Source organism: Cynocephalus volans, chromosome 4 (genome assembly GCF_027409185.1).
Source record: "Cynocephalus volans isolate mCynVol1 chromosome 4, mCynVol1.pri, whole genome shotgun sequence".
In the NCBI taxonomy this organism is placed as follows: Eukaryota; Metazoa; Chordata; class Mammalia; order Dermoptera; family Cynocephalidae; genus Cynocephalus; species Cynocephalus volans.
In genome coordinates, this window is record NC_084463.1 from 145732794 (window position 1) to 145756177 (window position 23384).

The window sequence follows — 23384 nt, forward strand, 5'->3', positions numbered from 1 at the left end:
CACGGGAAGCCCTGTGATAAGGAGAAGGTCCTCTTTCTCACAGAGGCCATACTCTAGAAGCATCCGTCCCCAGCCCCAGGGTCTCTAGCCCTGGACTGTCAGAGAGGAAGGAAGGTTGTAGTGGCAGGTCACTGCCTGGTCAGCAGGCCCTGGGGGCAGTGCCACCTTCCCATCGTTCTAGAGGGCTGAGGCCTGGCTGTGCCTGAGAGGCCTCCAGTAAAGGTGCCAGAGACAAGAACAGTGTGTTAAAGTCAGATCCTGAGCATCCCAGTGAAGTCAGAAAAACAAATCTGCAGGGCCGAGCCCGTGGCGCACTTGGTAGAGTGCTGCGCTGGGAGCGCGGCGACGCTCCCGCTGCGGGTTCGGATCCTATATAGGACTGACCGGTGCACTCACTGGCTGAGTGCCGGTCACGAAAAAACGACAAAAAAAAAAAAAAGAAAAACAAATCTGCAGCTTCTCAATTCCAGACACCTCCTGGCCTCTCACAGCCAAGCAGTGTCCAGGCCCATACCACCCTGCTGAGGTCTGTCTGTCCTGCACCTCAACCCAGGAAGTCTCTGAGGCCTCCAAACCAATTGATAAATGAGTCCTAAAACATTCATCTGTGCTGAGCAAGGACGGGAGAGAGGGTGGCCCCATCCTGTGTCTTTATCTGTTCTTTTCATTGCTTTAACATTTTCTTTATACCCATATGTCCACACACAAAAATAATATTAATATCTAACCCTTACATAAAACTTCCCATATGTCAGGCATAGTTCTAAGTGCTTTGTGTGAGGCCGGCCCGTGGCTCACTCGGTAGAGTGCGGTGCTGATAACACCAAGGCCACGGGTTCGGACCCTATATAGGGATGGCCGGTTTGCTCACTGGCTGAGTGTGGTGCTGACAACACCAAGCCAAGGGCTAAGTGCTTTGTGTGTATTATTCATTTAACCCTCACAACAACAATCCAATACAGTAATCAGTTTTACAGATGAGGAAACTGAGGCACAGGGAGTTAAGTAATTTGCCCCAGAAAGTCTGACGCCAAAATCTTTGTCTTAACTACCAAGTCAGGCCAGAGAGAAGGAGACAGAGAGGCAGAGACAGAGACCCAGAGATTTTGTTACACATAGTGAGATTTCATATACGAGATGAGAGTTTATATTTACTATATACAATTTTACATAATTGTATAAATGAGATCATATATATTTGTTTTAATGCGTTGTTTTCCTTTTACATTTTTTCCTCTCCTATCCATATTAGTTTCGCCCCCCCGGAATCCATTATATCACCCTAATGTGGAATCTTCTATATTTTTTATTTAGTCATAATTATACATAGATGTATATAGACCTATAATCACACATACAAGGTTTCTTTTTGTATTATTTTAAAATAGTGGACCATATTAAATAGACATTTCTGCATCTCACTTTTCTCACTTGTATATGTGGAAGGCCCTGACAGATCTGATTCAGTGTTGTGTTATTTTTATTTTTATTTTTGGGGGCTGCTGGCCAGTAACAGAGATTCAACCCTGGATTTTGGTGTTATCAACACCACGCTCTAACCAACTGAGCTAATGGGCCAGCCTATTCAGTGTTTTATATAGCCACACACCCACCATATTTTTCCATCTGGCCCTCCCTGCTCATGGTCCCATCCCCACCCCCAAGGCACTCATTTCTTTTTTCTTTTATTTTAAAGATGACTGGTAAGGGGATCTTAACCCTTGACTTGGTGTTGCCAGCACCACGCTCTCCCAGTGAGCTAACCGGTCATCCCTATATAGGGATCCAAACCCGTGGCCTTGGTGTTATCAGCACCACACTCTCCCAAGTGAGCCATGGGCCGACCCTAGCACTGTTTCTTTAAATCTGATTGTTAGGGAGTCCCATGGTGGAAATCCCAGTCCAGGTGGGAGGAAAGGGCAGTGAGTAGGCAGCAAGAGGCATTTCTGGCTGGGTTTTGGCCAAACCCTTGCTGGGTGGCCAAGAGCCTTCAACCACCAGAGGTGGAAATGCTGATTGTGTTATTGTGAAATCATTTGCATATTGTGAAGTGCTTTGCATACGAGGTGATGGAGTGATTTGCATACTGGGAGGGGGACATCTTAGAGGGGCAGCATCCCTGAGCATCTTTCTCCCTTTTTTTTTGGCAGCTGCCCACTACCAGGATCCAAACCCTTAAATTTGGTGTTATAAGGGCCGAGCCCGTGGCGCACTGGGTAAATTTGGTGTTATAACACTGTGCTCTAACCAACTGAGCTAACCGGCCAGCCCTGGCTTTCTCCCTTTGCAAAGAAATGGGGCTTCCATTTCAGAACTCAGGGAGGGGACAGGGAGACGTCCTGGCAGATCTATGGGCCTGGAGGAGTGAGGTAGACAGGAAGCTTTCAGAGGACAAGCTGGCCCACCTGGAAGGAGCTGGGGGTCTGGGAAGGACAGATAGTGGAGTATGAGGTGGGACAGGCACCAGATGCAGCATGAGAGCTGAGGGTGCCCTCAGAGCCCCCAGTAGTGAGGAAAAGGACACAGAACAAATGGAGGGAGCTGCCATAAGAGGCTGATGAAGGTCAGAGACAGAGATCCCCACTCTGTTGCAATTTCTGCCGAAGTGACTACCCACATGCCCTTCCTGAGAGTGCCAGGCCACACTCCCACTGCTGTTCAGGCCCTAGAAGTGAGAGGTGGTATCACACACTCTGGGCTCAGGGCCACATAGGTTTGAATTCGCGCTCTGCCATCTGTGCCATTGTGTGACCCTGAGCTAACAGTACCCATCTCAATGGGATAAAACAAGGATTCAGTGAGATCATGTAAGTAGAGTGAATGGCACATACTAAGAGTTCAGTAAATTGCAGTTATAGTAATAATTGCTATTAATTGTTCGCTGTCCTACTCTGAAAGAAGGGATCAGGCCTATCTCCCTCTAGGTGAGGGGAGCACAGACTCCTCACCTCCCAGGTTTGGAATTCCGAGCAGGGCGGTCCAGTCACTATGCATTGGACCCCAAAGGGTTACAAGTCCTGGAGACAATGGCCTGAGGTTCCCAGTGAAAAACCAAAGCATAAAAATAATTCGATGAGTAAGAATAAAATTCCCTCTTCTGAGGTTCCCGGGGCCAGGCCCCTCCCTGCGGCAGGCACTTCCCCTTTCCCTTGTTCATGGAGGAGCCAGGCCGGGCTGACTCAGAGCAGGAGCGCCACAGCCGCGTTCCCATCCTGGCCCTCAGCCGGTACGGCCCGGCGCGGCCTGGCAGCCGAGGGCGCCCCCGTGCGACCGCGGGAGGGACAGCAGCCCTGGAGGGGAAGCGGCGTCCAGACCCGCAAGCCCAACAGCCCGGCCAATATCGCGGTCCCCGGCGGGCCGCCGCCTCCGCCCCTGCCCAGCCTGGCTGAGCGCGGTGCCGGTGGGCCTCCCACTTCCGTCCGGCCCTCCCCGCCGCGCGCCGCCCGGCCCGAGCGGAAGTGCGCTCTCCGCCCGGGTCCCCCATGGCCGCGAGGCGGAAGCGCCTCGGCCGCCGCTCCCCCCGCCCCCCGCCCCGCGGCGCGTCGGGTTCCGGACAGGCCCCGTGTGACGTGGCCGCGCGCCGGGGGCGGCTCCGGGCCGGGGGCCGGGCTGGGCGGGGCGGAGCCGGGCGGGGCGCGGCTACGCAGCTGGATGGCCGGGGCCGCCCGGAGCGCCGCCGCAGCTGCCGCACGGTGAGTGACCGTGGGACCCGTAGGGCCCGCGTGCCGGGCGGGACCGACCCACCGATCCTCCCGACCCGTCCCGGCTCGTCCTGGTCAGACTTGCGCCCCCTCCCAGAGCGCGGGAGTTAAACTTGCCCGCCTTCAGCTCCTCGCTGCGGTCGCTCCACAGTCCCTATCTTTCCCTGGCTCTCCCTTCCCGTCCCCTGCTCCGGCTCTCTCATTCTTGACGCTACACTCTCGCTTTCCCCTTCCCCCTTTCTCTAGGACTCCCTCCGAACCCCCTTGCCTCTCCCTAAACTGTGGTCCCCTCACTTCTGCGTGACCTGCCTCGGCCTCCCGGTCCTGCCTGGCCCAATCCTGCCTTTGGTCCCCAGTGGAGCCCCGCTGGTTTCATCAGTTAAGGCCCGGAGATCCCAGATGTGGGCATCTTTTCCGTCACCCAGAGGCAGCTGCTTTTTCTCCCTCCCACTTCCATCAGCATATGGGGAAACTGAGGCAGGGACGTCCCAGCTCAAGGTCACAGCCAGCATGAGGCAGGGCAGCCCATATTAAACCTCATGCTTGAGTTTCCAGATTGAAGTTCTCGCTTGGTTGACACCACGTCCTGTGGCCGGGCACATTCCTGCTGCGGAGGGTGCTCCGGCCTCCTCCTACACAAGCAGGGCCTCTCTGTGCCTTCTCCACGCCAGGCACGTACACTTGCATTATCAAGCTTATCTCATCTTCACAACCTTGTGAGGGAGGCAGTACTTAGCCCCATCCCACAGATGAAGACACTGAGGCCCAGAGGGGGGCTTCAGGGATTTGCCCACTGTCAAACAGCTAATAGTGCAGAGCAGTTACCTGCAGTTCTCCAAAGCCTGCACTCTTCGCAATTGGGAGGCATCTTCTGACAAAAGGATCTTTTCTCTCCAGCCCCACCTCTTCTTTCTTGTTGTCCCAGAAACGTTGGGCTCATTTCCAAGGAAGAAGCTTTGATGATCTTATCCTAGCTCAGCTGCTCAGTTTCCCCACCCTACCCCTGAATGCAGCCCCATTAACCTAGACCATGCTGGCCTCAGTCCCTGGGGTGTCCTCACCAGGGTGCATCCTGGCAGCCAGAGACACCCAGCTGGGCTGGGCCTGCCGGTGGCTGAAGGGAACCCAGCCAGCGCCTCACCCTGTCATTAGGAAAAGTTTAGCCTCAGGCAGACATGCTCTGACACACTGTCTGGAGCTGGCTCAGAAGGAAAGAAATGCGTGGTCCTTGGGATTAGGAATGTGGAGGAGCAGAGCCCTTTTGCTCCGTGCAGGGAGGGCGGAAGCCTGACCACTTGGAGGGAGGGCTGAGATGCCACGTTTCCTAAGTAGGTGTGCGGCCAAGGGTGGCAGCTCACGTCAGTGGCCTTTGTGTTTTTCAGTACGTGGCATGCCTGGATGTCCCTGCCCTGGCTGTGGCATGGCGGGCCAAAGGCTCTTCTTTCTCACTGTTCTTGCCCTGGAGCTCATGGGAAGGGCTGGGGCTTCCCAGTCAGGCCTCCAGAGCCGGGGGGCTGCAGCGGCCTGTCGCCTGGACAACAAGGAAAGCGAGTCCTGGGGGGCCCTGCTGAGCGGGGAAAGGCTGGACACCTGGATCTGCTCCCTCCTGGGTTCACTCATGGTGGGGCTCAGTGGGGTCTTCCCGCTGCTCCTCATTCCCCTGGAGATGGGGACCATGCTGCGCTCAGAAGGTGGGTGACCATCCAGTGCCCCAGGGGCAGCCAGCAGTGTGGGAAACATGCTGCTGGTATTCTTGGGAGACTCCAGGTCTTACATACTAGTCACTGTGTGTCTGAGATGGATGGTGGGGATAGACTAGAATTTCTCACGTTGGTCCTGTGGGACTGGGGTGCACATGCTCATTTTTTCTTTCAACAGCAAGCAGTCACCAAGAGGCAGTATTGATAGTGGTTGGGAATATGGATGCCAGGCTCCCTGGGTTCAAATCCTGGCTCTGGGTAGCATTGGGCGAGTTATTTAACTTTACTCTGCCTCAGTCTCCCAACCTTACAAATGTGGATACTACTAGTAACTACCTCATAGGTACTGGTACGAAGATTAAATGAGCTAATAGACATAAAGCACTTGGCAGATTGCCTGGTGCAGGGACAGGGCTGGATGTTTGCAGGCCTCAGGCTGGGCACAGGGGTGCAGTGGTAAGCACAGTCCTCTCCCTTCAGTCTCTGCTCATAGCATAAAAGAGTTCTCAAACCAAAAGCAGCTGGGACAGCCTTCTGCAGGAATATACAATAGGCTGGTGGCAGGGCCTGCCTCTAGGGATTGCGGGGGGATCTGTGAGATGAGCACAGGCATGGGAAAGAGGCTTTTCCTTGATTACCCTTTTGTGCCATGTGCATGTACTGCCTGTTCACAAATAACATGTTGTAATTGGAAATGAAAAAGATAATGTGGGGAGCTGCTAAAAATGCAGGTGCCTATCCCCTAACCCAAGAGTGTGACATTGTAGGTCTGGACCAGGGCCTCAGGAATTTGTTATAAATGAGCACCCCAGAGTCTTGTGCTGCCTGCTAAGCCCAGGAACTGTTTGTTTAGCAGTTGTTACTGAACACCTCTGTGCCAGGCTCTGGGCTGAGGGCTGGTGTCACAGCCATGCACAGAGCACTCATGGGGGCCTGCTGTCATGCCTGGGAATCAGCTCATTCCCTCCTCAGAGCTGCCCTGCCAGGTCATTGGAGGGAGCACTTGGATTATCAGTTCCATTTTACAAGTGGAGAAGCACAGGTACAGAGAGGTTCTTGGACCAGCCCAAGGTCACACAGCCTGGAAGTAGCAGCTTCCCTTGGGATCCCACCTCACCACCCAGCTGCCTCTGTCTTCTACGCACTTCAGTTTCTCTATCAAACCAAGGGGTTATAAGCCAGGAGAGTAAGCTATGGGAAAAAAACCCAAAACCAAGGAGTTGTATGTGGCTCTCTTTGGGCACTTCCAACTCTGGATACTACAAGTCTGCAAAGTCCCCAAATCTCTGCCGCTTTTCTGAGAGTGGCAGTGACTGAGAATGAAAAATTCCTATTTAATAAGCACTTGGTTATATATATTGTCATTTAATTCCTACAAGAACCAATTTACAGATGGGCAGTCTCAGAAATTATCTGCCTAAGGTCACCAACTGGTGGGTTGGGGTACTGGGATCTGTCAGGCTCCAAAGCCCAGTCTCTTAACCATGAAGCAGTAGTGGCCCCACAGTCATTAAGGTGTATTCCTGCTGAGCACTCACCTGTGCTGGGCCTGTGGGGTGGGCACCCAGGAAGAGCAGCAGCCCACATCCAGCCTTCTGGAGGCTTACAAGTCTGGTTGAGAGAACAGAGCCCAGTGAGGTGGGTGGGGCAGAGGTCAGGCAGGGGCTCCAGTGAGTCAGCCCCAGACCTCATATTTCTGCCTTGTAGCTGGGGCCTGGCGCCTGAAGCAGCTGCTCAGCTTTGCCTTGGGGGGACTTTTAGGCAATGTGTTTCTGCACCTGCTGCCCGAGGCATGGGCCTACACCTGTAGCACCAGCCCTGGTAAGTGAGCACAAGCTGGGGGCAAGAGGGCAGGAGTGGGGAGCTGGTGTCCATGCCCAGGGATGGCCTAGGGCCTGCCTGCTCTTTGCCTGCTCTGCCGAAATGACTGGGAGAGGGGTTCTGGGCATCTGGCAGGGAACTTGCCTGGGAGGAAGGGTCATCTTCTTGATCGCAGCATCCTGGTCCCAACCAGCCAGTCCTGGACCCCCACCCCATCACTGCCCAGGACTAGGTCCCATTCCAAACAGCCCCCTCCTATGGCCCTGGCTTGGCCTGGTCTGTCAGTGCTGCCCTCTGCAGGTGGTAAGGGGCAGAGCCTACAGCAGCAACAGCAACTGGGGTTGTGGGTCATTGCTGGTTTCCTGACCTTCCTGGCCTTGGAGAAGATGTTCCTGGACAGCAAGGAGGAGGAGGGGACCAGCCAGGTGAGCCCCAAGCCCCAGGGACTGGATACATCATCCTGTGTTCTCTGGTGGTGCCCTGGAGGCATGAGTTCTGAGTTCAGCCCTGAAAAGAGGCATCTCTTGGCCCTTTCCTGGGAGCTATAGGAGGCTGGGCCAACTTCTTTAGGAGGATCTGGGGAGTGACACATCAGCCCCTGCTGTGGCTTGTTTTGATAGACAGACAGTGACAGCAGTGTGGAGATCGGGTGTTTGTTGAGTTTGGGGCACCCACTGTTGGAGCAGCAGAGAGGTCTAGCCAGAGGAAAGAGGTGCTCCTGTCTCTTTATCCATCTCTGTCCCCTTCTGTGTCCACCCTGGCTGAGCGGGGGGCATCTAATGTCACCTCTCCCTCCTTCTCCTGGCCCTAGGCCCCCAGCAAAAACCCCACTGCTGCTGCTGCCGCGCTCAATGGAGGCCGTTGTCTGGCCCAGCCGGCTGCAGAGCCCGGCCCGAGTGCCGTGGTCCGGAGCATCAAAGTGAGTGGCCCACTCAGGGCCCCCTCCTCCTGCAGCCACACACCCAGGTAGCCAGCCTGACTCAGCCCTGCTGCCTAGCTCAGCCTGGCTCTCTCTCCCCTATCCCAGGTCAGTGGCTACCTCAACCTGCTGGCCAACACCATCGACAACTTCACTCACGGGCTGGCTGTGGCCGCCAGCTTCCTTGTGAGCAAGAAGGTAAGTGGGGTGGGGGGGGCACAGGTGGGGCTCAGGCAATTTTGGTGGGAATGGTGTTGACCATTGGTTCCACCTCCAGCATATGTCTCGAGTCTGTCTGCTTCTGGCTCCCTCCATTACCAGTACCCTCATCTAAACCCACAGTCCTCCCTGCTGCTCTCCTGGATGCTGCCATAGCCACCTCCTTGGTTTCCCTGAACTTCTTTTGTCCGGAGGCACTGGTCTGTTCTTGTTTCCACCATTCCTTGTTGGGATGCCTTTATCTCCAGCTGCTAGGCTTGGCCCTTAGGGGTCTTCTTCTAGACGCTTCTCCCTCCACCTCCTCCCTCTGCCCTGTGCTCTGACCCCAGTGGTCTGCCTACTCTTGAACTAGCCAAGCTCTTTCCTATCTCACATTGTCCCCTCTGCCTGGAATGTTCTTCCTCCCACTCTTCGAACGGCTGACGACTCATCCTTCAGGCCTTGGCACTTCCTCAGAGAGGCCTTTGCTGACCTCCCAACTAAATGAGGCCCTTGTATTCCTGGCCCACGGCACCAGTCCATGCTTTCCCTCACAGCACCCATCAGCACGTAACCACACGGTTCTGTGTCTCCCCTCTAGACTGTTAGCTTCATGAGGGCAAGTTTCTTGTCTCTTTTACTCACTGCTGTATTTCCAGTAGCCAACACAGTGTCCAGCCCCAAGCAAGCAGAGTAAATATCTGTAGACTGAGTGGGCAAGTGGGGTGCCGGGCCCTTGGCACAGACCCCGCAGACTCAGGCTCCCCTCCCTGCAGATCGGGCTCCTGACTACCATGGCCATCCTCCTGCATGAGATTCCCCATGAGGTGAGTGCCCGGAGGGCGGCCTCAAGGGGCCCAGGACCAAAGGTTCCTACGGTCAGCACGGCATGGAGCTGGGGCAGCAGCAGGCTGGGGCTGGGCTGTGTGGGCTTAGAGCTCCTCCCCCACCAAGCTGCAGCCGCCTCAGGACTGGGCCCAGAGGCAGGGTTGTTGGTGGGGGGATGGAGCTTGGTGTTTGTGTCCTTACCTGAGGCATTTGGGATCTGGTCCAATTGGGGCCCAGGGTGAACATCTGCACCTCCCCTCAGGTGGGCGACTTTGCCATCCTGCTGCGGGCCGGCTTTGACCGATGGAGCGCAGCCAAGCTGCAGCTCTCGACAGCTCTGGGGGGCCTGCTGGGTGCCTGCTTCGCCATCTGCACACAGTCTCCCAAGGGAGTAGGTACGGGTGTGGTGGGTGGTGGCGGTCAGCAGAGGGGACCTGCCAAAGGGTCGGGGCTGCCCTGGTCTCCCCTGCAGGAGGCAGTGGGGTGCATAGGGTCCCCTGCGCTCCCAGCCAGTCGCGTATTCCTCTCTCGCTGCAGAGGAGACAGTGGCCTGGATCCTGCCCTTCACCTCTGGCGGCTTCCTCTATATTGCCCTGGTGAATGTGCTGCCAGACCTCTTGGAGGAAGATGATCCATGGTGAGTGACCCATTGGGACTGATATTCACGGGGCCCACAGGGGCCTGAGAAGGAGCTTCTGGCCTCTGCCTGCTCCCCCTGCCAATGCCACCACCCTGAACCCTGGCCCCTCTCCCCACAGGCACTCCTTGCAGCAGGTGCTCCTGCTCTGCATGGGCATCGTGGTGATGGTGCTGTTCTCACTCTTTGTGGAGTAATCATCCCCGAAGCCCCCACCCCCACACAGCAATAAGAGACTTGATTCACTCTGTAACTGTGTATGTGAGAGGCAGAGAGGATGAGTGCCTGTGAGAGCAAGCGAGCCTCCAACCAGACCCAAGGGAGGGGGCATGTGTGTGGCGTGCACATGTGGCCGGAGGTGTGTATGCGTGAGACCAACACTGTGATCCCTGTGTGCCTGCCCCTGCTACGCTGTGGTCTTCTCTCCTTGCCACCCTGCCATCTCGCACCTCCCAGAGTGAGCAGTGAGGAACAGCAGCATTGGTCCCAAGCAGAGGCCCACCTCGCTAGGACCCTGCCTCACTGGTATCCCAAAGGAGGGAGAGTGGCCCGAGGAACCCAGGACTGGAGGGAACCCCACAGCTGTCCTGCCTCCCACTGGAGCCCCCTGGGCCTCTGCTGAGGGAGTAAACCCCCTCTTTGCTTATGCACCAGGCCCCGGGCAGCCTAGGGGCCAAGGCTGGGGCAGCTTCTCACTGCTGTGTCCATTTTCCCAGCCCTTCTTTTGCCACTTTTACAGCCAAAGAAAGGAGAGGCAGGTACTCGTATAGCTACCAGTCCCCTCAGCACTGACAGTCCCTCCCTTCCAGCACTGAGCTGGGAGATGCTTTCCAAGAGCTCTTCCTCAGGGCCACTGCCCTTGGCCAACTCCTCCCCCAGCGAATGCTCCCTGGCAGCACCAGCAGCTCTTGCCACCTCCAGCTGCCAAACGGCAGCCTGCAGGGCAGAGAGCAGCCCCAGGCCAGAGGCCTCCCGGTCCAGCTCAGGGATGCTCCTGCCAGCACAGGGTCCAGGCAGAGACTTGGGCAGGAGAATGAGCCACAGCTGCCTGTCCCCGCTCGGGCCCCTTTTCCTTTCCCATTAGGGTTAGGGATAAGGTGGGGGTGGTGAGGGCTCCACATTGTCAGTGCTCAGGAATGTGCTCTGGGAGAATGCAGAAGCCATAATCCCCAGCTATTTCCCTTGGCTGACACCCAAGTACTCAGCTGGACCTCTCCACAGCTGGGCTCCAGCCCTGCCGCTTGACTGTTGATGTTTTGAGAACTAGCCATGGAGAGGGCCTGAATGATCTTACAGCAACTTTGCCGTGGTTCTGTTTGTATCTGTAAATACCTGTTCTATAGATAAGGTACAAATAAATATTATCCACAAACTGGCTGCCTGTTCTGCACACGAGATCCCATGGCCAAGCAGGGCTTTTCCTCGGTGCTCCTGGCCAGGTCCTTGTGTCAGAACTGTGCATCTCTGAACATCTCATGTTTTCCTGGCTTGCTTCATTGTTAGCCTTTTACCCTGATAATGGCTGAGCACCCATATGAGCCTGGCACTACACCATTTTTGCTCCTCACCACCCTCAAGAACATTGACATTATTTTACAGACCTAAAAGTCAGGAGTTTCTCCCCTGCTACCCCCTTAATAATTTAATCAAGGAAGTGAACTCCATCTACAAAGTTATCTCCAGGTTTGGCTCCAGTGAAATCATCATTAAGAAAAGAGAGGGCTGGCCGGTTTGCTCATTTGGTTAAAGCCTCGTGCTGATAACAAGGTCCAAAGGTTCAGGTCAGGCACTGGGTGGTACTGCTTCCCCTCTGTGCTATCAGAGAATGCAGAAAGGAGAAGTCCTGTCCACCTCTTTTCTCTCCAAGCCAAGCAGAACCTTTAGTAGCCCATTGGCCAGGATCAGCAGAGTCTGTGCAGTGTCATGGAGTCTGGTATAGGTGGTGTTAACATCACATCAGTTCCATCCTTAGCCAGCAGTGCCTAGCTTTCAGTATTTCTATCAGCAAAACACTTAGAAGGTATGTAATATCTGCTTCACCTACCAGCAAGATAACTGTCTAAAGGACCTAACAGGTCTAGGCCTGATAGACCCAAGGAACAAACCCATGGCTGTCTTCGCCAGCCACCACTCGGCCCAGTTTCTTAAGCACAGCTATTAAGCGGGGATAGACTATTAGTGGTTATCCAGATAATTAGATAAAATTACGCACTAAGACCTGTATAGCATGTGGCATAGAATGAACTCTCAAAGAATAGTGACCCACACTAGCTCATGTGTGAGGTGGGAGAGCTAGAAAGTTGGACAGGAAGGGATCAGCAAGATCCTAAAGCAAACTGTGTGAGAGGACATGGGGCCTGTTGGAGTGGGAAAGAACATAGCAGGACAGAAGATCAGGCCTAGACAGCTCTCAGAATAGATTTTGCTCAAGGCTCACTTTTCAGCCAGAAGAAATGGACCAAAAGAGCTAATAGGGGCATATGGAGAAATAGGTGGGCTGGACAGTTAGCTCACTTAGGAGAGTGTGGTGCTGGTAATACCAAGGTCATGGGTTCAGATCCCTGTACCAGCCAGTGGCAAAAAAAAAAAAAAAAAAAAAAGATCCAGGGGCCAGGAAACTAGGAAAAACTTTCAAGGACCAAAGACCCAGAGCCTGGCTTTATAAGCAGACAAGCACTAGGGCCACAGCATCAAAACACAGAAAGAAAGTAAAGGCTGGCCTCTGTTCAAGGACTTCATTCTGGAACTGCAGGGCCACAAACCTCTAGAAGCTCAGTGAGGTGGGGCAATGAAGAGGGACACAAGGCTTTGGTGAAGACTCCAGGTAACAGCTGCAGCACCCTACACACCCCAAGGGCCTCACCCTGACAACTGGTTTGGTGCCCACAGCTGTCTCAGGTTTCCAGACTGCAGCACCTGGGGAAAGGGCCTCCTGCACATGCCCCCACTCAGCCACCCAGAGTTCAGGGGAGGCAAGACAGACAGGTGGCAGGGACCCAAAGCCATCTTTTATTACAAACTTTAACCAGCAGGAGACCAGGGGCAGGTCTGGGGATGCCCCTAGGCGTAGTACTGCAGGTTGGCTTTCTTCTTGGCCTGCACCTCGAGGATGCCCTCCATGTAGTCCTCGTGGGTGAGCTCCGTGGCACCCCTGCGCAGTGCGATCATGCCCTGTAGCCAGGACAGACAGGGCTAGGGCATCTGCCCGCACCCCTATCCCTGCTCCCAGAAGCCTGGGCCTTCTCAACCTCTTCCGTCAGCAGTCACCACCAGCCAAGCACCCTCCACCCCTGTCCTGTCTAGGGAAGGGGCAAGAAGGCAGGAAGCAATGCACCCACTCCACCAGACCACTCACCGCCTCCACACACACGGCCTTGCACTGGGCCCCGTTGAAGTCATCCGTACAGCGAGCCAGCTCCTCGTAGTTCACATCAGGACTGGGGAGAGGGCAGACATCACAGACTGTTACTTATGGGGAGGGGGCAGATGTCCTCCCACGCCCCCATCAAGCAGCAAAATCAACTTCTCCTATGACCACGGGCAAGTCCCTTACCCTCTGCACCTGTTTTCTTCTCAGTACAAGATGGGGTAACAAAAGAGGTAGACTAGGGTATTTCTAGTGCCTCCTTTTTTTTTTTTTTTTTTTTTTTTTGGAGGGGAGGGCAGCTGGCTGGTAAAGGGATCTGAACCCAGCTGAGCTAACTGGCCAGCCAGTGCCTGTTGAGCTCTAGCCTTCTAGAAATTTGCATTGGAGACTCCAGGGACTGACTGAGTTTGAGGCAGGGGAACAGGGGGTTATGGAGACAAGACGGTCTCACACTCTCCCAGCAGAGTGGCTCCACAGCAGCACAGAACTGCTGCTACTATACCATCCTCTTCATGTGCCAAGCACTGTGCTCATTCCTGTCACATCTAATCCTCACCAAAACCCCGTGAGGACAGTGCTATTATGCCAAAATCCCAAATAATACAACTGAGGCTTAGAGGGGCCATACCACCTGGCAAAGGTTGTAGGTCTGAACTCAGGTGTACCTGGCCCCTGGCTAGATTCCCCTGGGCCATGCTTGGGCTGTGTGCATCTGCTTGGGTGTGGGAGGCTGGGAAACTGACCCTCCGGCCTGGCCTCTCAGGTGGGGGTGTTAGGGAGGGGGCAGGGGCGTGGATTCTAAGAAGCAATGGACCCAGATTAGGGCCTGGGCCCCAGCAAGACTGTGTCAGGCAACCGGGGAGAAACAGGCCAGCGTGTGAAACAGCGCTGTTTGTGCATGGGGAGGGAGAGATGGTGGTCACGGAGGCTGGGGAGCACAGTACAAACAGAAGTAACAGCGTCTTGCTCACATCCGTGCTCACCTGACATTCATCTTTCGGGAATGGATCTGCATGATTCTGGCCCGGGCCTCCTCATTGGGCATTGGGAACTCGATCTTGCGGTCCAGTCGGCCTGAGCGGAGCAGGGCGGGGTCCAGGATGTCCACCCTGTTAGTGGCTGCAATGACCTGAGGAACAGGAGAAGCATCAACTTGCACTGAGGAGGAAGGCATTGGCAGACGTGTAGTCATGGTCATAAAAAGCAGAGGCAGCCCAGGGTGCGGGTGAGACAGCAGGGCACATTAAAGATAGGCCCAAATTACAATTGTAGCCCCACCATTCACTAGCTGGCTGACTTGAGACAGTTCCCCCACCTCTGAGCCTCACTTTCTCCATCCGGGAAGTGATAATACTCACCTTTACTTGTGTGTTGGGCTGGAAGCCATCCAGCTGGTTCAGAAGCTCCAGCATTGTCCTCTGCACCTCCCGGTCCCCAGCCTTCTCACTGTCAAAGCTGGGGCACCCCAGAGGCCCGAGACACTGGTGAGACCACAGCGTGGGGAGAGCCCTCCCTTCTCCACCCACCAGAAGCCTGTCCAGGGCAGGGAAATTTCTTGCTCAACTTGGGGCCCCCAGCCCAGGGCTGGCACATAAAAGGTGTCATTGATTGTGGAATGCAGTATTCAGAGACTGGAGAGGCTACTGGGATCAGGTACCAGGCCTAGCACAAAACAGTGAGCACAAACAGCCACTGCCCACGCTATCACCCAGATGGACATGTGATTGCAAACTGAGCTAAAGCTTAGAAATACTGTGCAGGGATCTGGCCCAGACTTGGAGCACAAGGGGGAGCTAGGCAGTCATCCCCTAAAAAGCTTCCCTGAGGCTGAGATCTGAAGGCTGAAAACACACTGGCTGGGCTACCAGCTAGAGAAGAGCCAGGGTGGGCCTGAAAACCGAGGGGACACCGTGGACAGAGTCCAGAGCAGGGGAGGTGGGGACAGGTAGAAGATGAGGCTGGAGGGGAGCAGGAGCAGCCCTACACAGGGCCTTGCAGGCCACAGGAAGCCCAGCATTTCTCCCAAGGAGCAATGGGGAGGCCCAGAAAGAGTTTATTTGTGTGAAGGACTGTGGGTACATATGAGTGAGGTGGCCAGATTGCTGTTTTAAAAGGAACATGCTATGCTGGCAGCTGTGAGAATGGGTAGTTGGGGAGCAGAGAGGCTAGAGAATTTAGGACGTAGAACCTCAAAAGGAGAGGAGCCACTGTCCCAGTGGGAGGAGAAGACAGGGTGAAAAGGAGCTAAAATTTAGCATAACAAAGAGTCAAGGCCCTTGCTACAGAGATCCCCGTGGGGGCCCCCAGCACCCCACTACCGCTTAGTGCCGATGGCATCCAGCTCATCAATGAAGATGATAGATGGAGCTTTCTCCTTGGCTAGGGCGAAGGCGTCCCGGACCAGCTTGGCACCATCCCCGATGAACATCTGCACCAGCTGGGGGCCAGCCAGCTTTAGGAAGGTGGCCTGAGAGGGTAGGGGTGACAGGGTCAGGCCAAAGGCACGACAGGCCCCTTTGAGTGAGTCTATTTGTTAAAGCTTCAGCTCTGCCCACTTCCTCTTCATCCGTCCCAAAGCACTCACCTTAGTCTGTGCAGCACAGGCCCGGGCCAGCAGGGTCTTCCCTGTACCCGGGGGCCCATACATCAGCACCCCCTTTGGAGGCTGGATCCCCAAGTTCTCAAACTTCTCCTTGTGGTTCATTGGTAGGACAATGGCCTCCACCAGCTGCCAGGAAGAAGTCCTGGGTGAGGAGAGTGAAGCCCTGAGGGCTCCCACAGCCCAACCCTTACTAGCTTCAACCCCATCTGTACCCCTCATACTCCAAATTAGAGACACTGCCCTCTCCCTTCCCCCATATCACCAGGGCACAGGATGCTCACCCCCACCAAGGAACAGCAGGATATGGTAGAAAGACACTGGGCCAAGAACCAGGAGCCTGAGTTCCAGTCCTGGCTCTGACCCTAACTTTGGGTGACCCTGGGCAAGTGAATCTCTCTGGACCTCAGATTCCTAACCTGTCACATGCCTCCCTAGGATGCTATGAAGATAAGAGACACATCAGGCGGACATGCTCTGGTCAATGAAAAGGAGAAACATGAAAGGCTAGCAAGGCTGCTGGCAACTGCCAAGCCTCCCTCACCTCTTGGATCTGCTTGTCCAGGCCCCCGATGTCACTGTATTGTTCTGTGGGCCTCTCGTCCACCTCCATGGCCTTCACCCTCGAGTCATACTCTGTGGGCAGGGTCTCCAGGATCAGATAGGAGTCTTTGTTCACACCCTGAGGACACAGCACAGGGCCTTCAGGTTTATTCTAGCTCAAGGCCTACCTAATTGGCTGGGTGACAGGTGTCTGTAGAGTGAAAGGAAAGATACAGGACTGGGCAACACAAGAATCAAGGAGCAAGTAAACATGATCCCAGACTCCCCAGGTTGCTCTGCCGAGATTCAGAGCCAGTAGTGACCTGGGGCTGAGGCAGGAGCTCAGCTCATCGGTGGAGAAACTTCACTGGAAAAGCCCTTCCTGGGCTCAGGCATCACTCACCACCAGGTCTCCCGGCTTCAACTTTTCAGCATCCACCAACCCAATTACAGGCAGGAAGTAGGTCTGTAGAAAAAATTACAGGCGCAGCCTCAGTTACTGTCCTCAGTCAGGAAGGCTCCCCAGGCCCGTCCCACATCCTCCCCTTACCCTCCTCCATTCTATTATTGAGCCAGCCTCACCTGTCGTGTGGAGGTTTTGATCACTGCACACTTGCCCTTCCTCTGGGAGTCCAGGTCAATATTGGCACCATCCTCCTCTTGGTCATTGGGATCAACATCCAGTAGCTGGTAAGGGAAAAAGCTCAGCCCCTGCAACTCAACAGAGCCCAGGGTTTCCTGGGCCAAGACAATTCCCAACACTTGCAGGGCTGGCCATCCTCTCCCACTGCTGAAACTAGCCCTGAGCCCAGAAAAGTTGCTGCTGATAAGCCAAGCGAGCAATAAGATCTCTGTTTAGGTGCTGCTTCTCTATGTGGAGCTCATCCCTTCTACTCACACCCCAGAAGAATAACCAATAGAAAAGGAGACACGTGAGACTTCCAAGGCCTGGTCAGGCCCTGTATCTCTCCGTTAGTGCACACTAGAGAGAAGGTTCCAGGATGTGTAGCTCTAACATGCACTTTGGCCTCAAAACCTCCACCCACTCGTTTGCTAGCAGCCCCTCCTAGGCTGTCTCCAAGTCCTGCTAACCCCCTCTCTTCCCCTCCACATACACACACACCTCGATGACGTTGGAGACAAGGTATGGCAGGGTCTTGTTCACTTTGATTTTCTCACTGTTCTCTTTGATCTTGTCCTTCATGGCCTGGAGTTCATGGGTGACTCGCAACACTTCGCTCTTCATGATCTGGGATGAGGATAAGTGGAGGCACATGTCAGGGCTCTGTAATTGGTGAGGTCCAGGCTGCCCAGGGCACCCTCCTGCACCCGTTCACCCAGCTCTAGGGCTCTCTGAAAGCCAAGCCTGACTGTACCTACATCCTGCAGAAGTCAAAACAGGAGGCGAGTTTGGAATCCTCCTGCTGAAACAGTTGTAGTATTGGTAAAAGAACAAGCCTTTGAGTCAGGCAAATATAGGTTTTAGGTTCTGCTGCTTAGTAAGGGCTGGTACTTTACCATAGTAAAAACTTCTCTGAGCCTCAGTTCCCTTATCTGTAAAGTGGAGATTTCTTGAAAGGACGATTAGAGGAATACTTAAAGACCTCGTTGTGAAAGGCAGTCTGATAGCTGTCCATCTCAGGCTTGGTCTCCCACCACCTTGTCCCTCTTCTTGTCCCTTCTAAGGGTTAGTTTTCCCTTTTCCTGGTCCGAGGAGGAAGCCGCAGGCCCCATGCCTTCCCCAGGGAGGCCGAGGAGGAAGCAATACAGGCACCAGGATCACACGGGGCCCGCACGGGGGTCGCGCGCCCACCTTGATCTCACTGTCCAGCAGCCGCGTGCGCTGGATGATCTCTTCTGTGGACATCTTGAGCACTTCCTCCCCAATGCCATCTTGCTGTTAAAAATTGTTTTATTTATACATTTGCTTACTTATTTTTACTCAGGACAAGCATCCCGCGTTCTCCCGGCCCATTCACAGCCTCAGTTTCCCAGCCCATAAATCCAGGACGGAATCTGAACCTCTGTCCACATCCCAAACGGCCCCGTCCCCAGACCCTGACCCCTGGCTACCTCCTCCCCTCCCGCCAAGGGCGTCTCCCAGCTGGCCCCGGCTCCGGGACCCCCAGTCCTGCCGGTCCCCACCTCAGCCTCATCCCACACGGTCGCCATCTTCTCCTGCCGAGTCACTGGACTCTCGACATTCGGCAGCAGATTCATTTCCTGGAGAAGCAGCCCGAAGACCGGACTGCGCAGACGCCGCGGCGGGAGATTAATGCCGTCTTTCGTAACGTCTTCTCCTGACTGGTAGCGAATCTCTCTCCACCAATCCTGATTCGTGATCAGATTATCTCCGGCCGTGCTGCCACCACGAATCTGCTGCTCCGATTCCAAAGACCAACCGCGGGACACCGGACGCGCCCCCGCGGCTCCTGAAACGTTTCCGCCCGCGTCCTCTTTATGCCAGGCGCGAAACGCGGGGCCGCGATTGGCCGGCGCGCAGGCGGGGGCGGGGCCTGGGTGTGAAACCGGAAGGGGAGGGAGAAAAGGTGGGAGCCGCGAGGTCCCTTGGGAAATGTAGTTTTAATCTGGGCCATAACTGAAAAGGCGCTTACTACGAGGGGCTTTAAACCTCAGAATCTGGCCCTACTAGGACTGAAGGGATTTGCACAATGGCACTGCCTCTCAAGCCGTAGACAGCATACGCCAGCCGTGTACAAAGGGCCGAGAAAAAGGCATGCCACCTCAGGCCGCATCTTAATGATTATTTACTTAAGTACAAGCTGGCCACCAAGGGTTATTTTGGAGAGAATCATTAACCAGTTTTAAAGATAGAAACCGCTGCTGCTGCTAACTTGGGAGCAGGCGCCACGAATTGTCCACGTGGGAAGAGCTCAATTGACAATCAGCCTCTACAATTAAAAATATTATAACTCACGTCGGCAATCGTTTGCTTTCTCTGTTCGTGATTAGATTATCTCAGTGAGCAGGGCAGATTCTTTGGATCACATGAGACTCATTGGTTGTACCTGTGTCTGCTAACCTGGAGGATCTCTCCTCATAGCTTTGAGGTGAGTCCTAGAGCCCCCTAAAATGAACTTCATGTAAGCCATGTAGCTTATATTTTAATTCAAGCCACCACAAACACCCTCTAAACTTGGTGAAAATCTGTGCAGTGGTTTTCTTGGAATGCAGTTGAAGACAGAAATTTCTTTAAATAACATTTGCAGCTGCTCCCTCAGGCTGACAAAGCACCTCCACAGGGAGCAGTACTTTATTACACCCTCCCAACAACCCTGTGCTACAGACAGATTGAATAATCATTCTCAATTTTAGATAAGCACATGAAGGCTCAGAGAGGGTAAGTGACTTTCCCAACGTCATTCAGTGAGTCACTGTCAGCAATGGAACTGCGGACCCCAAATTTCCACTTTTCAGAGTTGCCTGACAGGAGTCAAGAAGCTCAGCTGGGGAAGAGACTGCCCTGTCTGAGCTAATCCCACCACAACTAGTGCAGGTGGGTCCCATTTTGCAGCCTACATTTGGAGATCCCGACAAATAGGAATATGTTTAGAAAGCCTCCAGCCAAGGCCTATGATGGATGGTGACAGTCTATCCTTGACCAAACTAGATAGGCTCCTCTGAGCCCTTTTTTCAACTAGGCCTTATGGCCTAGTCCTTGTGTGGAAGCTCTTTTACCTGCCCGTAATCCTGCCGACTGGGCCAATCGTAGAGCTAGGGCTGGGTCTGGAGCTCACAGACCCCTCAAGCCGGTTGTCCAGTGTGGAGTATACATAAAGCAAGTGTATTTCACAGGGCCTGGTTTTCCAAAGCCTTGCAGTTTCAGGTTTAGCCTAACTTCTTAAAAGTACTTATAAAATGTTGACCTTGCAAAAGACAGGAATTTTCCCCCAGGTTAGTCTCTGTTGTAAGATAAAGAATTGTAGCACAGCAAGGTTGCTGGCTCAGAGGACAGACAGGTTACTGATTGATATGTAAAGATACTGGGAAATTGCTGTAAGGAGAGAGAATGTTTGCTAAGATCAAGCTTTTATTGGTGGATCAACTTAACCCCTTGCAAATTGCATTATGGAATGTCACCTTGCTTGTTTTACTGAATGTTACCAACCTATATTGTTAAACTATAACCACACCTGTGTTCTCTTCCTGTAACTTCCTGGTCTGGAGACTAAATGCGGGAAGAGGACCCCAATTCGGGGTTAATTTTCCAAATGGAAGGAATGCCTCTCTCTTGAGGGTTCTGGGAGATTAACCCCTTCAGGGCTTCTCACTGCTCAGAGAGATAGGCTTTGAGTAATCCTTTTGCGGCTCATCACCCAGGGGAAGAGGGGTGACAAATCCGTGGGAAACAAAGAAACAGTCCAAACTGGGTCACAAACCCTTCACATGCCAGGCTGGGTCTGCAGACCCCTCACCCAGCAGGCCAGGTCACCAGACCCCTCACACGCAGGTCTGTGAGCTAAGTAACTGGCAAACAGGTCCTTGGAAGCCATAGGTTTGAGACCATAGCCACATGCGGCAGATGCCTGAGGCAGACGCCAGCCAAGTCGGTGGTGCCACAGAGGCACACTAACTCCACCCCCCCACACACAATTTGCTTACAAAGAATGTGCTGCACCACCCCCAACCTGACTTAAGGCGAGTGTCCTGACTAAACTATTCTATTTAGAAAGCTTCCAGCCAAGGCCTATGATAGGTGGTGGCAGTCTCTCCTTGACCAAACTAGATAGGCTCCTCTGAGCCCTCTTTTCAACTAGGCCTCATGGCCTAGTCTTTGGCCCTGTCATCAGCCTGCCTAGCCCAGTTTTAGCAAAAATCCTTCTCAGTTTAACAGAATCGCCCCACCCTTGATACCAGATCACCCTTGATATCTGATTAAGTTCCCCATCCCCCACTTTCATGTTCTCAGTCCTTAGCCTGCTTTTAGCAAGAATCCTTCTACTCTTGTTTGCTAAAAGGATCAGGATAGAAGGAGACTGATTAGGGCTAATAATAAGAACAGCCAGTTCCAGGGAGTTGAGAAGAGAAGCTTCTCACAGAACCAGCAGAATCTAGTGAAGACCAGACCCACCAAGTTTGGGGCTAAAATTCATTTTTTTGTTGTTGGGGGGGGTTGCTAAAATTCTGAACCTAGAGTAAACTTTGCTCATTACAATACTAAATTTTCCACCCACGGGCGGCATAATTACTAATTAGCATAAAAGGATGCATGAGCAAGCATGGTGATCTGCATCCACGCTGACAAGCACCCACCTTTACATGTGATGACTTCAATAAAGCTTATGCATATTCATGTTTACCTTCAATAAAAGAAACTGTAACCCTCCTTTCGAGGAGACACTGCTTTAGGAACAATCCCATGTCCTCCTTGCTTGTAACTAGTAATAAACCTTTCTTTCCAGACTTCTGGTCTTCTTTATTTGATTGCACTCACTGAGAAACGGACCCATTGAGCCTGGTAACTCTCTTAGTAATTTTCCATCCACTTACCCCCTCTGCTTGTTGGCTATAAATTCCCAGCTGTCTTTGCTGTATTCGGAATTGAGCTCAGTTCTATACTTGTCTCTTTCCCCTACTGCAATAGTACTGAATAAAATCTACCTTTACTGCCTTTAACTAGTGTCCAGCCTTATTTCTCTTTAACAGCAGGCACTGACTACAATAGCCTGTTGATTAGACTCAATGAGCAGTCAAGATGGGCATTCCTTTCATGTCCAAGGGGCTCCTAAAGAAGAGAGCTGGACTTGGCCTCAGTGCATACAAGAAACAGAAGAACTAGGACTCCAGTAGCAGAGATTTCGGGGAGACTTACTTCAGTCCATTCTTAAGTCCAAATTCTGTATGAAATGGAAGAAGCTGCCATAGGGGGAAGTGAATTTGCTATCATAGGAAGAAAGAAGGCAAATGTGGGATCATAACCTGGGGGAATGTTAAAGAGAAGGAGTGGGGCTGGCCAGTTAGCTCAGTTGGTTAGAGTGCAGTGTTATAGCACCAAGGTCAAGGGTTCGGATCCCCGTATTGACCAGCTGCCAAACCCCCCCCCAACACACACACACAATCATCCCTCTGTATCTGTGGGTTCCGCATCTGCAATTCAACCAACCGCAGATTGAAAATATTTGAAGAACATAAACAATAGAAAATAGCAATGAAACAGCAAAAAAATACAATGTAACAATTTTTTACATAGCATTTACATTGCATTAGGTATTATAAGTAATCTAGAGATGATATAAAGTATACAGGGGTTAGAGCATGGTGCTGATAACACCAAAGTCAAGGGTTCAGATCCCTGGACCTGCCAGGCACCAAAAAAATAAATAAAATATAAAGTATATGGGAGGATGTGTGTAGGTTGTATGCCATTTTATATCAGGGACTTGAGCATCCACTGACTTTGGTATCCACAGGAGGCCCTGGAACCAATCCCCCATAGATACTGAGGGACAGCTGTAAATTCATAAAGGTATAAATATAGAGATATCCTATTGGTCCTGTTTCTCTGGAGAATCCTGACTAATCACTTCCTAATTCTATTATTTTGAAAAATCCTTTATTTTAAAAAATGTTAAACATGCAAAAGGGTTGAAAGAATAGACCATGAACACTTGTGTACCTTTCACCTGAATTTGCCAGTTGATAACATTTTGCTACATTTGCTTTTGTTCTGTGTGTGATATACATTTTCTGAACTATTTCAAAATAAGTTACAGACTTCATGATACTTCATGTCTAAATATTTCAGCCTATCTTTTCAAAATAAGTTACAGACTTCATGATACTTCATGTCTAAATATTTCAGCCTTGGGCCGACCTGTGGCTCACTCGGGAGAGTGCGGTGCTCATAACACCAAGGCCACGGGTTCGGATCCCATATAGGGATGGCCGGTTTGCTCACTGGCTGAGCGTGGTGCTGACAACACCAAGTCAAGGGTTAAGATCCCCTTACCGGTCATCTTTTAAAAAAAAAAAAAATAAATAAATAAATAAATAAATATTTCAGCCTATCTCCTAAGAACAAAGACATTCTTATATGTACCTACAATACAT

The 23384-nt window shown here is 52.9% G+C and overlaps 2 protein-coding genes across 4 annotated transcripts; one reads left to right on the top strand and one right to left on the bottom strand.

Moving 5' to 3' along the window:
* Positions 1-3613: 3613 nt before the first annotated feature.
* SLC39A13 (solute carrier family 39 member 13) lies at positions 3614-11268 on the top strand. 3 transcript variants are annotated; one of them, XM_063093657.1, is made up of 10 exons: positions 3614-3692; positions 5084-5392; positions 7109-7222; positions 7523-7647; positions 8034-8141; positions 8250-8339; positions 9116-9166; positions 9430-9562; positions 9705-9804; positions 9926-11268. In XM_063093657.1, the coding sequence occupies exons 2-10, from the start codon at positions 5092-5094 to the stop codon at positions 9999-10001; spliced, it is 1098 nt and encodes a 365-aa protein (XP_062949727.1). In that variant the 5' UTR covers positions 3614-3692; positions 5084-5091; the 3' UTR covers positions 10002-11268. The 3 variants fall into 3 exon arrangements, with proteins under 3 accessions (XP_062949727.1, XP_062949729.1, XP_062949728.1); XM_063093659.1 differs by having other exon boundaries at positions 9430-9558; positions 9926-10010; XM_063093658.1 differs by lacking the exon at positions 8034-8141.
* Positions 11269-12790: 1522 nt separating this feature from the next.
* Positions 12791-18704, bottom strand: PSMC3 (proteasome 26S subunit, ATPase 3). The gene is made up of 12 exons (XM_063093421.1): positions 18459-18704; positions 18127-18210; positions 17437-17562; positions 16896-17000; positions 16717-16779; positions 16315-16452; positions 15756-15899; positions 15490-15638; positions 14530-14626; positions 14155-14300; positions 13160-13241; positions 12791-12975 (listed from the first exon to the last, which is right to left on the bottom strand). Exons 1-12 carry the CDS (start codon positions 18531-18533, stop codon positions 12865-12867), a joined length of 1320 nt encoding a protein of 439 aa, XP_062949491.1. The 5' UTR covers positions 18534-18704; the 3' UTR covers positions 12791-12864.
* Positions 18705-23384: the final 4680 nt, after the last annotated feature.

Bases quoted from the DNA above. Each gene is read 5' to 3' on its own strand.
- PSMC3 (XM_063093421.1), bottom strand. From the start codon at position 18,533: ATGAATCTGCTGCCGAATGTCGAGAGTCCAGTGACTCGGCAGGAGAAG. The intron at 17,563-18,126 runs GTGGGCGCGCGA...TCCTCATCCCAG, and splicing joins TGCTGGACAGTGAGATCAAG to ATCATGAAGAGCGAAGTGTT. The intron at 16,780-16,895 runs GTGAGGCTGGCT...TTTTTTCTACAG, and splicing joins TCAAAACCTCCACACGACAG to ACCTACTTCCTGCCTGTAAT.
- SLC39A13 (XM_063093657.1), top strand. From the start codon at position 5,092: ATGCCTGGATGTCCCTGCCCTGGCTGTGGCATGGCGGGCCAAAGGCTC. The intron at 7,648-8,033 runs GTGAGCCCCAAG...TCCTGGCCCTAG, and splicing joins AGGAGGAGGGGACCAGCCAG to GCCCCCAGCAAAAACCCCAC. The intron at 9,563-9,704 runs GTACGGGTGTGG...CTCTCGCTGCAG, and splicing joins ACAGTCTCCCAAGGGAGTAG to AGGAGACAGTGGCCTGGATC.